At 40.0% G+C, this 15,696-nt stretch overlaps 1 protein-coding gene and 1 long non-coding RNA gene across 8 annotated transcripts in view; one reads left to right on the top strand and one right to left on the bottom strand.

The window, feature by feature from the left end:
* The window catches only part of TENT2 (terminal nucleotidyltransferase 2), a 49,874-nt gene extending 37,442 nt beyond the window's left edge, over window positions 1–12,432 (bottom strand). Inside the window, exons 1-5 of one of the 7 annotated variants that reach the window (XM_084800665.1) lie at window positions 11,020–11,350; window positions 10,697–10,761; window positions 5,969–6,142; window positions 5,686–5,775; window positions 4,000–4,237 (exon numbers count right to left, since the gene is read on the bottom strand). In XM_084800665.1, coding sequence (XP_084656791.1) covers window positions 4,000–4,237; window positions 5,686–5,775; window positions 5,969–6,105 — 465 coding nt within the window. In that variant the 5' untranslated portion in view covers window positions 6,106–6,142; window positions 10,697–10,761; window positions 11,020–11,350. Of the gene's footprint in view, window positions 1–3,999; window positions 4,238–5,685; window positions 5,776–5,968; window positions 6,143–10,696; window positions 10,762–11,019; window positions 11,353–12,337 lie in introns of those variants that run through there. The other 6 variants (XR_014782884.1, XM_084800666.1, XM_084800667.1 and 3 more) reach the window with 6 other exon arrangements.
* The window catches only part of LOC311608282, a 34,138-nt gene continuing 29,912 nt past the window's right edge, over window positions 11,471–15,696 (top strand). The window contains exon 1 of the long non-coding RNA XR_014782887.1: window positions 11,471–11,662. This is a non-coding gene — a long non-coding RNA (uncharacterized lncRNA). The remainder of the gene's footprint in view (window positions 11,663–15,696) is intronic.

Genomic DNA, 15,696 nt, shown 5'->3' with positions numbered 1-15,696 from the left:
ACGATATGGACTAAATTAAGATTGATCATATGATCAGTCATGTTAGTGTACTGTAGTCAATAAAATTTTGAAATGGTTAAATTAAACCTGAAAAATTTACAAACACTTTTGTTTACATTTTATGCACACAGTTTGCTACTTGCTATAACAAAAATATAATGGTGCCCAAGTTTGTAACAAATTCAGTAAAAATGGTTAATGTAAAATTTAAATGTCATATAAAGATTAGATTTTATTCACCCAGAAAAAAATTTCGGCAAACTAGGGCCCACAGGCCAAATATAGCTTCTAGTCTTTTATATACAAATGAGTTAAAATTATTTTCACATTTTAGTAAGTGGAGAAAAAAAAAGCTTGGATGCCTGTAATATTTGCTATTTGGTCCTTTAAAGAAAATGTTTGTTAACTGAAGTAGACCCAAGCAATCCAGGAAATCACAGTAGGTACTCAGTATATGCTGCAGCAATGCTCAAATGAAACCTACTGCCATTCCACGTGAGCCCACACTTGTACACATTGTAATCCCAGCACGTGGGAAGCTGAGGCTGGAGGATTGTGAACTTGACACCACCCTCTGGCACAAAGCAAACCCCTATCATTCCCTACTGCTTATATACTATCTCACGTACCATTTCAACGTCATCTGTCACAACTGAGTTCTGCAGGACCTCTTATCCAGATGCATTAACAACCTTTAAGATGACAGTCCACCTTCTAGGCTACCTTATTCTAAACAAAACAACTCTACTCTGCAAAAAATCATCCTCCCCCAAAATCCAGACTCATTGTGTTATTTCAGCTATTCAAACACTTTCAATGCCAACTGACTATGCATTCAAGGGCCCAAATCAGTGCCTAATTAACTCACATTAAATACTTTTACTCACTATACACTTTATAGGAGTAGCATGTAATTGTTGACTACACTGCTGGCAGAGATAGACACTCAGTAAAATTATCAGTTATTACTGTCACAGATTATGATATTACAAACAGGTCTCACAATGTGATCTCCCTATTCCTGTCTATAAGCACATTAAATTCCCTCTCTGCATTTTTGGAGCTATGTGTTGTTATAGGATATCTGATCACATTGTGAACCCAGAGATTGTGTTGTTTCCTGGAAAAACCTGTTTCTACTTGTGGTGTGGCTCAGCCCTAGCACACACTTTAATCCAAGAGCAGTCTGTTTAAATATTGTAAGCAGGATTAAATAAAGTCAACCATAGATCAAGAGGCAAAGCAAGCAACCAGCTGACAGGGAGTGAACATAGGAAAAAACCAGAGAGGCAGTCAGGGAGGACGGTTAGAGAGACGCCTAGGAAGGAGAAGGGAAGGACATTCAGTTTAGGAGGATTTTGAGAAGCATGGGTAAAGGGCTTCCTCTTCCTTCTGCGACCTCAGCTGAGGAGAAAGGTCAGTTGAGTGCATTCTCTGTCTCTCTGAAAATAATAGGCTTTCACCCAGCATCTGGCTCCTGAGTCTTTATTGGTAAAATTGAACATTTGAGATTTTGTTAAATAATGTATCAAAATCTTAGTTTTATCATTTACAAGATCACGATTTTGAGCAAATTATTTAACTTTCTAAACATCAATAAAATTTAGGACCATAGCCATATTCACTAGGTTGTTGAAAGAATAAATGGTATTAACTTGAGTAAAATGTCTAGCCAGGCACGAGGGCACATACATTTAATCCCAGCACTCGGGAGACAGGGGCAGGCAGATCACTGTGAGTTCCAGGCCAGCCTAGTCTACAGAGTAAGTTCTAGGACAACCAGGGCTACACAGAGAAACCCTGTCTCCAAAAAACAAATCAATCCATATATAGTAATTATTTATGTATCCATTCAAAATATTTCATTTCATTTTTCTTATACCATGGACTCTTATATTATGATATCAGGAGTTAAGTTCAGAAAGAAAATAAGGAATAAGAGCATTAAAACATCCCATGTTCATCTTTTAATTTTAATCTGCTTTCTCCTCTTTCCCACTGCTTTTGTGTAATTGTTCCTACTTCATGGAAAGGAAGATGTTGGCAGAGAGGGGATAGTATTGGTACTAAATGATCCTGGGATACACATGAGCCAACAGTAGAAGAACACACTCGGAGCCTACACCCTACCATATATATATGCCATTACATATGGATCAAAATCCTAAAAGTAAGAACTAAAAGTAAAAATTCTTGGAGTACATTCCAGCACTCAGAAGGATTATATGAGTTCAAGGACCTCTGGTCTATATATCAAGCTTCAGGCTTACCAGAGCTACATAATGAGGCCCTGCCTATAAACAAACAAACAAACAAATGAGTGAAGTGAGTGAATGAGGAAATAAATAAATCTTACGATACATAGGCATCAATATTCAAGATACTGCATTGAAAGATGGTTTCTGAAATTCAGCAATAGCATATTAGCCAAAGAAAAACTAACTGAACCACAGAAAAATGAAAATATTCATATGCTTTAGAAGGCATCAACAATAAATCTAAAAATACAAATTACAGAAAGGACAAAACATTTGCAAATCATCTATCTAAGAAGGGCTCAGAATATAAAGAAATAACTCTTATAACCTACTACATCTGCACAAAGAATCTGAACAGACATCTCTCCAAGGAACACACACATATCCCACAAGCAAATGATAAGACGCTCAGTATAATTAGACATTAAGGAATGGAAACTGAAACCATTCTCATTCCAGAAGGCTCCAATAAAAAGAGGCCAGATAAGGATAAACCTTGATGGTAATTCAGTCTTTCCCTAGCATGTAGAAAAGCCCTGGCTGGAGGGAGGGTGGGGAGGGAGGAAATTACGATAAACATCACAGGGTAGTAAACAAAGTGGGGCATGTGCATACATGTAAAATCCACTTTACAGAACACTTTCGTGGTTCCTAAAGGTTGAACATATTTTACCATATTACCAAACAATTCCACTCCTCTTTATGTATCAACAGTGGAAAAATATATCCATGAAATATTTTATATACATGACATTACAGCACCATTATTCATAACAGTCAGAGTAAGAAACCTAAAAGTCCACTGCCTGAGGAATACATTAGCAAAATATATATCTACACAATAAAATATTATTCAAGTGAAAACAACGCAGTTCCAACACTCAGCTGAGCAGGACAGTATGCTCAAGGCCAATCTAAACCACATGGCGAATAGTCTCAAAAACCAAAACCAAACAAACATGAATAAACCCTAAAAACATTATACACAACAAAAGAAACAGGGCACAAATGGCAACAGAGGAAATGATTCTATTCAAAGGAAGTGGGAAAGAAGTGAACACTATTGAGGTACAAGCTTTCGTGGGAGTGGTGGAAATGTTTTGGAAACAAGGTAAGCACACCACTTAACAAACTTAGTAAATTCTGATTTGTGCATTTGAAAGAGTGAGTTTCAGTCTAAGGCAGACTACGCAGGAAGACAGTCAAGAACACAGTGAGGGAGAGAGGGGGGCAAGGGAAAGCTCACAGAATCACTCAAAGAACAAAAGGATGACAGACACCACACACTTTTCCCAACTGCCTACAAGTTTTTCTTAACTTTTCACTAACTATAACTGTGGAGAGCAACATTCTTACACTAGTAGGTATTAACTCTTTTGTTCCCAATGCTAGTATCATTTTCCAAGAAGGAGAAAATGCTTTTATTTAGCAAAAAGAATTTTCACTGATCTTATTGATACATTTTTCTTGATCACACCATTTAAGTGTACACTGCTTTTTTAACATTTTATTATAATTACTATATGAATACCCATGTTTTTCTATACCAAGAACAAGATGCACTGGGTGTAGTAGTGCCCACATTTAATCTGAGCACTTAGAGGCAGAGGCAGGCAGATCTTTGTGTGTTCTAGACCAGCCTGGTCTACAGAGTGAGTTCCAGGATAGCCAGCGCTACGTAGAGAAACCTTTTTCAAAAACGCATCACCACCAATCAGTTATTCATTCAAAAAAGAATTACCTTATCTTTGGCCTCAGGCAGTGTGATTTCTCTAGGTTCTAAGAGTGGAATTTCTCGAAGAGGTGGAACACATCTGATTATATCTGGTACATAGTGTGTGTGAAACAATGGCGGTATGGAATATCTTCGGTCACCTGATAAAGGCACTATCTGGTTAATTATAGTTGGCTCCTGGTGGGGTGAATGGAAACGCTGCCGTTTACCATCAAGAGGAAAGGTTGTTTCATCGCTTATTCTCCTGAAAACAAGCAAACACACCTTAGTGACTAAAGACACAACTTCCTGACAACAGAACCATAGAAATATCGAAACAGAAAATAACACTGTGACTCCTTGGATAAGGTGACATTACCTACTCCCTAGTGGACTTTTAATATTCACTTTTAGCACAACAAATGCCTTCCAATAATACCGTACAAAAATAAAGATAATTAAAAATAAATAAAGATAATTAATGGCATGCAATTGAACAAATGAGTCATCACCACATTGAACACATCATAGAAAAATGCCTATTTAAAAAATTATTCAATCACTAAGAATGAAAGATAAATTCTAACAAAAGGAAGTAAACTGAGTGATATATATGTTATATATATTTTTTAAGGTTCTTTGAATATATCTATGTTCTGGCTCATCAGTGGGAAAAAAACAAACTAACATTTTTATAAAAATTAAAACAACGGGAGACACCTGAAAACAAGCTACATTTCAGATAATATGCATTAACATAAATATGTGGCATGACCAAAATACTCTGGTTATGTCTGGAGAATGTCTTCATATTTTAAAGGAAAAAGCTGAGATGGTTTTGGCATAAAGTAATGTCAATAATTTCCTTTAATATAATTCAAGAGGGAAAGTGTGAGAATGAGAAGAAAGACAAAACAAACAGCTAAGCTTTGCTACTGGGGGGAAGTACTCAGATGTTCATTATACCATCTTTTACATTTTTCATTAAGTTTGAAATTTTTCAAAATAACAGGAAAACAATTAAGTTCCTACACAGAGCCTACAAAGCTTCTGTGAAGACCTGGGTTCAAACCCCAGTACCATGAAATATCTTATGTCACAGAAAATGGCCCAATTCCTTCCTAGCTCTAAAATCCTATGGGCCAACATCATCTAAAGGTTTTATTATTACACCGCTCCTGGGGATTATTCCAGCTCTTCTTTCTGCATATCCTCAAAATAACTAGAACTCCTACTCATAAGTAAAAGCACACAGAGCTAGACACATAAAAGTACATTTGTTATTTTTCATCCTGAAAGTAATTACAGCATATATACTGAGTATCTTCAATTAAAATCACAAATTTAATTTTTTAAAAAATATCTGTAGCTATGAACTAATGGAACTCATCTTTACTCGTGAATTACCAATTGGCTACTAAGGCAATTTCAAAAAATACACAAGTAAAACTAATGAAGTCAATATTCTTAGAATCATTATGTAACTTTTCCTATGACAATCAAGAAAAACTTCTCTGTCATAAGCCTTGATTTGAGAAACAGAACGCTAGATTTCATATACCACATAGTATATCTCTGCTTCGATAACTAACGTCTGCGCCCTTCAGCTTCTGCTTAAAGAGACTAGGTCACACTGTCCATGTAATTCTATGCAACCGTTCTACAGCTCTTAGGACTCTAACATTTCTCTTGAAACAGTCAAGAAACACTTACTTCCTTCCTCGAAATAATGGCGTTGTCGAGGTCTGTATTGGACTGACAGTTCCATATGTCAGGGGCTGTAAGGACACAGCTCTAGACAAACTACCAAAAATAAAGAACAGTATTAACGTAAATGTTTTTCCTTAGGACCAAAAATTCCACACAAACTCAATGCACTACTAGTCAAAAACAAGGTTTGATAATATTTTCTCTATTTTCAAATACTGCACACCAAAACATTTATTAAAGAGAGAACAGAACTTAATAACAATGTCTGATACAACACTATACTTACTCTACATTTTGAAAGTTGAACTGTGCATCTATAAGTTGCTGGTGTGAATAAAGAGTTGGTGAGAGAGCAAAGAAGTTATTATGCTGTTGGTGGCTTGGAGTGAAGGGTGGACGACCCAGAAGTGAGTTTGGGAACATGCTCTTGTTCACTAAAGGTGAACATGTATTCTTCTACCTATAATTTAAAAAAACAAAAAACTATAGCTTAAAGACATAGATCTCTTTGATAAGTATTATCTACTACTTAAAATAATCAGCTATCAAATTAGTCATTTCATTTGCGAAATTACTCCTGAAAGTTTAAATAGGTTATAAGTTCTACTATAGGAAACAAATCACTAGCAATTCATTTAAAAATCTAAATGAATTCAAAGACTTTCAGTATGTATTTCTCAAAATTTCTGTTGAATATTCTCTAAGTTAATAGCAACACCACTTTTTATCACCACTATTCTAACAAGAGAAGTTATTCAAAAGATTTAATCAAATTGCTCAGATCCTTATATTTACTCACAACTTAACTCATAAAAAGGCACAAAGTATCATGCAATAATCTGATACCTACAATATGGTACTTTAGATATCTAAGAAATAAGGAATGTATGTCACCTACCAATTCATAAAATTCCAAGACTCTTCTCAACATCTATACATAAAAGACACAATAAAACAGTGTTGCTCCCTAAGGGAAGAAAAACTATAGAGGGCAATCAGAACATATCACTAACTTAGTGAAACACTAGATGCTCCTTTAAAACGATACTCCCTAGCTTCCTTCTTAAAACAGGTAATTAGAAAACTCTTAACTGAGAAACAGTATAAAACCTACCAATAAGCAAAATGATACAACACAGTAAAAGTTAAGGCTCTAGCACCAAAAAGAGAATTACTTGCTTAGCCTAACTAGGAAATGTAAGTCGCGGCCAGCACCACTCATGTACATAAAGCTTCCATTTAGACTGCTAATAGCGCATGCTTAAAATGTGGCATCCACAGATCACCAAAGAGGGAGGGGAAGAAATGAGAAGTAAGCAGAGGAGGAAATATTAATACGTCAGGCAATAAAATGTCTCTGGACGTTCTGATTAATTGCAACAATGGAAGACGCAAGACACAAATTAATGCCTTTAAAGTTTTAAAGTTTAAATAAAATGTTCTTAAGCCACATGGCTCACCCTGTCTACAGTGGATATAAAGAGTAAAAAGAGAAAGCTGAGGCAAGGGGTACACAAGCAATCCCAGCATTCAGGAGACTGAGCGGAGGTGTGAAACGCTTTCAGCCAGGGATGACACACAGAAACTGGTGGATCACCATAATTCAAGGCCAGCCTGGGGTACATAAAGTTTCAAGTCAGCTAGGGTAACACAGTGAGATACTGTCAAAAAAAGAAAGGAAGGAAGGAAGGAAAAAACAAAAGAAAAGAAAACCAAGATTAGGTCAAATTGTCAGAATAAGAAAGAAGTTGACAGTTGCTCAAAATCAGTCAAGATAATAACTAAGAAATGCAAATAAAACAACTTTAATATCACCTTACCCCAGTCAGAATGGCAAAGATCAACAATACAACAAATACCAAATGCTGGAGAGGCTGTGGGACAAAGGGAACTATCATTCATTCACTGTTGGTGCTACTGCAAATGGGTCCATGCGCTCTAGAAATCAGGGTGGAGAAACCTCAAAAGGCCAAAAATAGCTTAGGGGGCGGGGGTAGGGGGGTGGGGCAGACACGCCTTTAATCCCAGCACTCAGGAGCCTGAAGCAAGCAGATCTCTGTGAGTTTCAGGCCAGCTTGATCTACAAAGAGACTTCCAGGATAGCCAGTGTTACACAGAGAAAACTTGTCTTGAAAAACAAACAAAAAAGCTATATGTACCATATGACTCACAGTATTTGTTGTATTTATATATTTATGTTATGGATTTGTATACTGACATGACAAGTTTTATGCGTATATCCTTTAAATGTGTAAAGGATGACTTGGGTTCAAAAAAAGTACAAAATTTTCTTTTCTGATAAGCAAATCAGAGAATGAACTTTTTTAATAAAAGAAAAATAATACCTGGACAGCTAAATCAATTAAGAGAATAAAACTAAAGATTGGAAAAACTGAAAGAGTCAGGATGGGGGTGGGGGTGGGGAGCAAGGGGGTGAAGAGAAACTAAAACTCACACATATAAATTCTGTTTCTTGGCTTTTCAATTCTGTGGATTAAGATTCCCTAGACTGACCACATATACTCAGATTCATCAAAAGTTGTGGACAGGCAACTTATCACCAGCACCAGATCTCATTCCAAATGCCTGACTCTAATTTGTGTTACGTATAGGAGATAAGTCTGTCAAATTCCCCCACTAAGTCTATACTTCCTGCGTTAGGGGTTTTTGTTTGTATTTATTTATTTTTCCTTACTTAGTTTTTTGAGGACAGGGTTTCTCTGTGTAGCCTTCGCTTTCCAGGACTCACTTTGTAGACCAGGCTGGCCTCGAACTCAGAGTGATCCACTTACCTCTGCCTTAACGAATGCTGGGATTAAAGGCGCCACCACACCCAGCTCGTTTTAATTTTTTTTTTTTTAATCAGTATCACTGGCCTGTACTCTCTGCATTTCACTGCTCAGAGGGAAGTGTTAGTTAAGATTTGGTTCCCTTTACTCTGCTTCCCTGAAGTAACTTCTCATTTAAAAACAATGTTAAAAAAAAAACCACAAAGTTTTCCATAGGGCTTATGAAAAATGCCATTATGCCAGGCAGGTGCATGCCTTTAATCCCAAGGACAGCCAAAGCTACACAGAGAAACCCTGTCTGAAAGAAAAGGGGGGGGGGGGAGAGAAAGAAACAAAGAGCGAACTACAACTAGAAAGTTCAACTTCAAGTCATGCACAGAGGCATACACCTGAAATCCCAGGGCTTGGAAGGCTAAGGGAGGATGATCAGCGATTTGGGACTGGCTGGGAAGACACAAGTTCACACCCAGCCTGGATATAAAACTGTCTCAAAAAACAAAGCAAAGTTCTATTTCAAAACTAGGAGTGGTGGTGCATTCCTGAAATCCCAAAACTCTGAGGCTGAGGCAGGTGGATCTGAAGTTTAAGTACAGATTGGGTTCCATAGGAGTGAAAACTTAACTCTCTAAAAGCAAACAAGGGAGCCAGAGTGCTCAGGGGTCAAGGGCACTGACTGCTCTTACAGAGGACCTAGGTGTGGTTCTAAGCACCACATGGCGACTCCAGCTCCAGGGAATCCAGTGCCTTCTTCTGACCTCCCAGGGCAGCAGGCATGCATATGATGCATAGACATAAAATAATAACCACATACAACAGCAGATCCTTCTACTCCAGGTTCATTTATAGAGGTCCATTGTTCAACACCTAGACAACTTATACCTACAAACAATATTATTTTTCTTCTGGACCCAAAAATAAAGTCCTATATGTCTGCATTCCAACTTAAAGATGCAAAAATGCCAACAACAAGCTCTCATTTTTATTTCAACCCCATTACACAACCAAATCCAAACCAAGGAGAAATCAAAAGATGATTTGATGCCCAGAACTACTCTACCACATTAAAACCAAATGATTCTAGGCTTAAAATTTCATAGCCAAAAATTTACTCTAGGACACCGTATCTAGTTCAGGATACTCAGTGGAAAACAAGCATTAATTTCTATTTACTATTCTACTGAGAAAGGGTCTCACTGTGCAGCCCTGGCTGGCCTGGAACTCTCTATTTAGATCAGGCTGGCCTTGAACTCACAAAGATGGGCCTGCCTCTGAAAAGCATTCATTCTTCTGGAATCCTTCTAAAACAAAACACTAGCCAGACTCTTGGAATTTTGACCCTTAAGTGAAACTTAACTGGCAGCCTTCAAAATAGAACCATTCCTAAGAAATTTAACCAACAGCATCCAATGCCAGACCCCATAAGTAGCCCATATGACCATCTACAGATAAGAGGCCAGCCTGGTCTACAAAGCAAGTTCAGGACAGCCAAGGCTACACACAGAAACCCTGTCTCGAAAAAGCAAAACAAAATCAGAGTCTATATTTCTAGATCATGGTCAATCAGGGCAAGTCACACCAACCTCTGTTTCTATTAGCAGTTACTAATCAGTACAAATTAAGAGTGTTGATAGCAGCCGGGCGTGGAGGCGCACGCCTTTAATCCCAGCACTCGGGAGGCAGGTGGATCACTGTGAGTTCGAGGCCAGCCTGGTCTACAAAGCGAGTCCAGGACAGCCAAGGCTACACAGAGAAACTCTGTCTCAAAAAACCAAAAAAAAGTGTTGATAGCATAACAAAGCACTGTAGTACTGAACTACATACCTCGATCGTAGTGTAACTGTATACAAACCAACCTACGATACTAAACATCTGTTAAGTTTCCAACCTGGTTTGACTTGCACAATTTCTTCCTCTTTTTCTTTTATCAACAATCTAAACGATTCTTTTAAACAAAGCTGAAAGGATCGAAACAAGAAGGAGAACTTAAATCTTTCTCTTTTCTTTTACCCACTACGGAAGTATTTCAAACAAAGCTCAAAGAGGCAAAACAAGAAAAGGAACGTAGATCACAGGTGCCGGGAAACACACGGGCTCTCGTGTTCTTAACCAGATAAAAGGATGGGGGAGCCTAGCCACAAAATCTGAGAAACGTGTTTTCAACCATCAGCCGGTCCGAACCCGAGGATAAATGCCTTCCGCACTAGTTACTTAATTTCGACATTTACCTTGGTTCTCCGCTGCCTTTTGGAACACCGGGCGGGACTATCAAGGCAGTCTTAACTTTCTCGTTCTAGGGAGTGAGGACAGGGCGGGAGGCGCCGTGAGAACTAGCGAGAAGCCAGAGGCTCCCACACTCTTCACTAAGTCCAGCACCCGGGGAACGCCCCTAGTCCGGTGAGCTACACGAGACGCCAGGCTCTCCCGCGCAAAAAAATAAAATTAAAAAAATAAAAAACCCACAACCCCGGTTTCAGAAAAGTTGCACGCGCCCGGCCGGGGACCAGGGCGTGCATACACTTGCATCCCCCTCCGAAGCCCCTGAACTCACCGGCGTCCACGCCGAAAGGGCCGAGCAGGGCCCAGCGCCACTGCCCGCCAACACGTTCCCGGGCCCGAGCTGCCGCCCGAGCCGGCCGAGGTGGGAGCAGCCCGCCGCACGGCGAGGCCCAGCTCGGGCGGGCAACCTAGGACCGCGCAGGGCGGCGGAGAGGTGCGAGCCGATGAGGCCGGGCCCGCGCGGGCGTGGAAGGCTGGGGAGGGCGGGGAGGGGTGGGGGGGGTTGGCGACAACAAGAAAGAAAGAAAAGAAAAGAGCGGAAGACCAAAAAAGTCGCCAAAAAGGCGGCGTAGACAGACAGCCCTGTCAGAGATACCCGGAAGATCGGCGTGACCCCGGATGGGAATTATGCAGCGGGAGCGAAAGGTTAAACTTCCGGCAGCCGACTCCGCTGTAGGCTCTTTTTTTTTTTTTTTTTTGCCGAACTGCGCAGGCGCGAAGCTTTCCCTGCCTCGCGCAGGCCTGGGAGGCGCATGGCGGCTGCCGGCCGCGCTGGGAAGGAGGCGGACCGGTCCCCGCCACGGAGCTGCGAGCCGCCCGGGGTGCGCGTGCACCGCGCCGAGGTCACGTGCTGCAGCTCCTCTGTAAGCCGTTTTCCGGCGGGCCTGTCCTGTCCATGGAGTGTCTTCCAGGAGGTATCCAAAAACTAACCTCCCCCTTGCCGAAAAGATCAGTATTAAGTTTTAGTTGGTTTTCTCCTCCAAAAACAAACAAACAAACAAACAAGTGCCCTTAATGCCCCCAAGCCCTCTCCATGCCCTGCCTGTAACACCTAGCACTCACTGGTCCAACAAATTACTGTTTGTCGTTGAGTGAGCTTTAGTATCTTGCGAAGCTGTCTAAATCGCTTTATTTGTTAATTTAAATCTGTTAACAATAGCCCCGTATTGTCCAAGTAGGAAGTATAAAAATTGGACCTCTCATATTCCTGAAATTAATAATTTTTGTCCGTCTTGTAGACTTGCTTGCTTGCTTTTTCTATTTTCCAGATTTGTTATTTTCCATGCTTTTCGTTAAAATTTTCGTTTTTCTACTGTAACTCACAAACTGAGGTCGTCGTGATAATACAGTCACTTGGTAATGTAGGATTTAGCTGAATCCCACTTATTTTGATAGGAGTTTTCATCTTCTTTGACCAGTAAATTCTTTTATCATTTCCAGCTGTCAATAGTCTGGTCAGTTGGTAATGTTATCAACACTGCTACGATTTCCTGCCTTGCTTATCCTTCTAACTATAAAGAAAGGTATACTGGACGCCTGCGGCTGTAGGTCTGCAGTTCAACCCTGTGTCAGGCCCCGGGGTTCAATACCTCGTGCTGAAAAAGTACTGAAGTGTGACCATAGCCATGGCTCGTTCCCTGTGTCTTGCGGCTGCCTGTGTTTATCTCCTGTGAACGGTTTACTCATCCGTTATGGAATGATTTACTTTGTAAAGCTGCCCTGTTCTTTGCTGGTATTATTCCTTACTCTAGAGTATGCTTTATCTGATCATAATGCAGGCATTCCAGCTTTGTGCTGCGTAGTACTAATGTTCACTTTAAAGGGAAAGTGTGTTTATTACTTTTCTCCTCGATATGACCAAAATACCTGACAAAAAAAAAAAAAAAAAAAAAGCAAAGACTTCTGTTGCTTAGGGGTTTCACACTTGCCCGGTACCAAATCTGTAGTACTCCATAACCATTTATACACTAAAATGGCTACTTTGAACCATGAAGCTTTGCTTGGGGCTTTTACATTTTCACTATCAATTACATTTGTATGCACTCACCCTCCAACATGCGCGCACACACACACACACATACACACACACACACACACACACACACACACACACACACCAAAAACAACTGTGACAGAGTTGAACTATGGCTCACATGTCTTTTTGCTTGCCTTCAGCCCTTTCTCATCCCCTGGCCCCACCCTTTCTTGGTCTCATTTCTAACTTATATACAACACCCAAACTATTATATCTTTCAACTTGCACAAAAATCAATTCAAACTGGATCAGAAACCCTATGTTACAACCTGAAATGTGCCTGGCATGGTCACACACATCTTTAATCCCAGCACTCAGGAGGCAGAGGCAGGCAGATCTCTGTGAGTTCCAGGCCAGCCTGGTCTACAAAGCAAGTCCAAGGCAGCCAAGGCTACACAGAGAAACCATGTCTCAAAAAAACAAAACAAAACAAAAAGACAAAAAAAAAAGAAAAGAAAAGAAAATGAAATGAAATCAAAAAGTTTATGCAAAGCTAAAGAAAAAACAGCGCACAAAATGGAGACAATCTACTCCAGCTATACTTGAGACAAGGCAGAACTTACAAAGGACTGCAAAAATGAAATACCAAGGAATTAAAACTTCCAACCAATAATAAGGCTATTGAACAGGTGACTTACAAAAGAAGAGACACAAATAACTACTTTTTAAAACTGTTCAACATGATGGCATCCCTAGTCATCAGAGAAATGTAAATTAAAATTACTTTTGAGAGACTGTTTCCCTCCCGTCAGAATGCCATCTTCAAGAAAGCTGTCAATAAAGCCTGAAGAGGATGCAGAGGGAAAGAGACCTTTATTCATTACTGCTGGGGGTGAATAAACCATCAATAAACTGTTAATGGAAATCAGTTGACTGCTCATCAAAAATTAAAAATAGAACTGCCGTATGACCAACTTTTCTACTCCTGGGTGTGTGTCCAGAAACTTCAATTATCCTACCATAGAGATAGTTTGCATATCCATGTTTACTGCTGCTCTAGACTATAATAGCAAGGAAATTAAACTAACCTAGACACCAAATGACAGATAAATGATAGTGAAAATATGGTACATCTACAAAATGGAATATTCATCTGTAAGTAAAAACAAAAACAAGTTTGCGTGAGGAAAATGGATAGACTTAGAAAGAATAATATTATGTGAGGTCACACAAACTCGGAAGAAGAAGAAGAAGAAAAAACCCATGTTCTCCCTCGCATGAGGATCTTTGCCCACAATTTATATCTGTCAACAGATGTAGATGAAGATGTTGGAAATGTTACAGCTCCCAGGGGAAAGGCTTCCCTAATGGAGATGTGACAGCTCTGCTTCTGTGGCAGGTGTGGGGTGAAGTGTGTCCCCTCAATACAGGTGTTACAGCTCTACTGGGGGGAGGGGTTCCCAATGTAAAAGTTAATAGCTCTAAAGGGAAAGGAAGTCAGAAGCCAGGAAATACCGCAAAGCCACACCTCACAACAAACCTCATACAAGAGACTTATTGGGAGGGAAGAACCCAGGTGGGCGGCTGCCTCTGCTGCAGTGAGAAGCAGAAGACAACTGAGCAGAACACACGGTTTAGGGAGGGTTTCTTGATGGGTGGGGGTGAAGTCTTCTAGAGTAGCCTGGGGTTGGAGGGATTATGTGGCCTGATCTTGGTGGAAAGCTCGGGAATTGGCGAGAGTGGTTTTTTTGTTTTGTTTTGTTTTTCCTATAGGGCAGAGCCTGGCCACTCTCCCTCCTCAGGGGTGCTGGGAATGGCCTTTACAGCTTATAGAGAAGTTGAGGGGTTGGCTATTGGAGCTTTTCAGGGAGGGGCCTCTAGCCAGAATAGGGGTAGAGCCTGGGAGCATGAGATCTCCAGAGGCAGCACTTACAAGGGGAGTCTCTACCCAAAACAGGGAAAGCCTCCCTGTCACTCGAGTTGGCATGAATAGCCAACAGGTGCACTATAATATCTATTCAATTTTTGTTTTGTGGTTTGCTTTCTAGAACAGGGTTTTACTATGTAGTCCTGACTATCCTAGAGCCATTTTTGTTGTTTATTAAATTACCTGTATTATTGCTTAGCTAGTAATCAATTAAGACACAGACCCTTTGTTATATTTTAAAATAGCCTTAGTTAACATGGGGCAGCGCAGACATTAATCCTCTAAACTACTTCCCATAGTGGGGCAGGTAATCCCATGCCGTCTGGCTCTAATAACCTCTATCAAGCTACCTCCCAACCATAATCCCAAATACTTGCTAATGTTCTTCATCTGGGCCAAATCTCCATCCACACTGGCCATGTGCTTCTCCACCTAACCCATGAACCCATGGTGGCCTTCCTCTCCTCTTCCTCCTCTTTAGGGTCTTTCTTCCTCTTCTTTTTCCCAGAATTCCACCCCCCTTCTCTCCCCCCCCCCAAACCTTAGCCACACCTGTCTCCTTTGCCCTGCTCAGGTGGGATGGCTTTTTATTAATCAAAAGGTAGGTCACAGAGACAGCAAACAGTAATTAGCATCAAAATACATTAGACCATCCTCTAACACATTTTAATAGCTGACAAAAGAGTCTTCAGAATAGTCAGATGAGATAGGGAAAGGCACTACACAATCATTAAACGAAAAACCTATTAGAGTTCTCTAGAGAAACAGACCTGTTAGAATGAACATATATAAAACACACACATACATATGAACATGTATATACATACACACATATATGTATATATAATATAATTAATATAATAATATATATGATAAATATATATACATATATATATATGGGATTTATTAGAGTGGCTTACATCAGTGGCCCAATTATTTCAACAATGGCTATTTCCTGAATCCAAGAATCTAGTAATCCAGTCCATAAGGCTGGATGTCTCAGGTGAATTTCGGTATACAAGGGAAGGAGGTTATAATGCCAAGGA

The sequence above is a fragment of the Acomys minous genome (genome assembly GCF_964271855.1).
Source record: "Acomys minous genome assembly, chromosome: 11".
Taxonomy (NCBI): domain Eukaryota; kingdom Metazoa; phylum Chordata; class Mammalia; order Rodentia; family Muridae; genus Acomys; species Acomys minous.
Note: the sequence above shows the minus strand (reverse complement) of the source record. Positions and strands in the feature narration are given on the sequence as shown.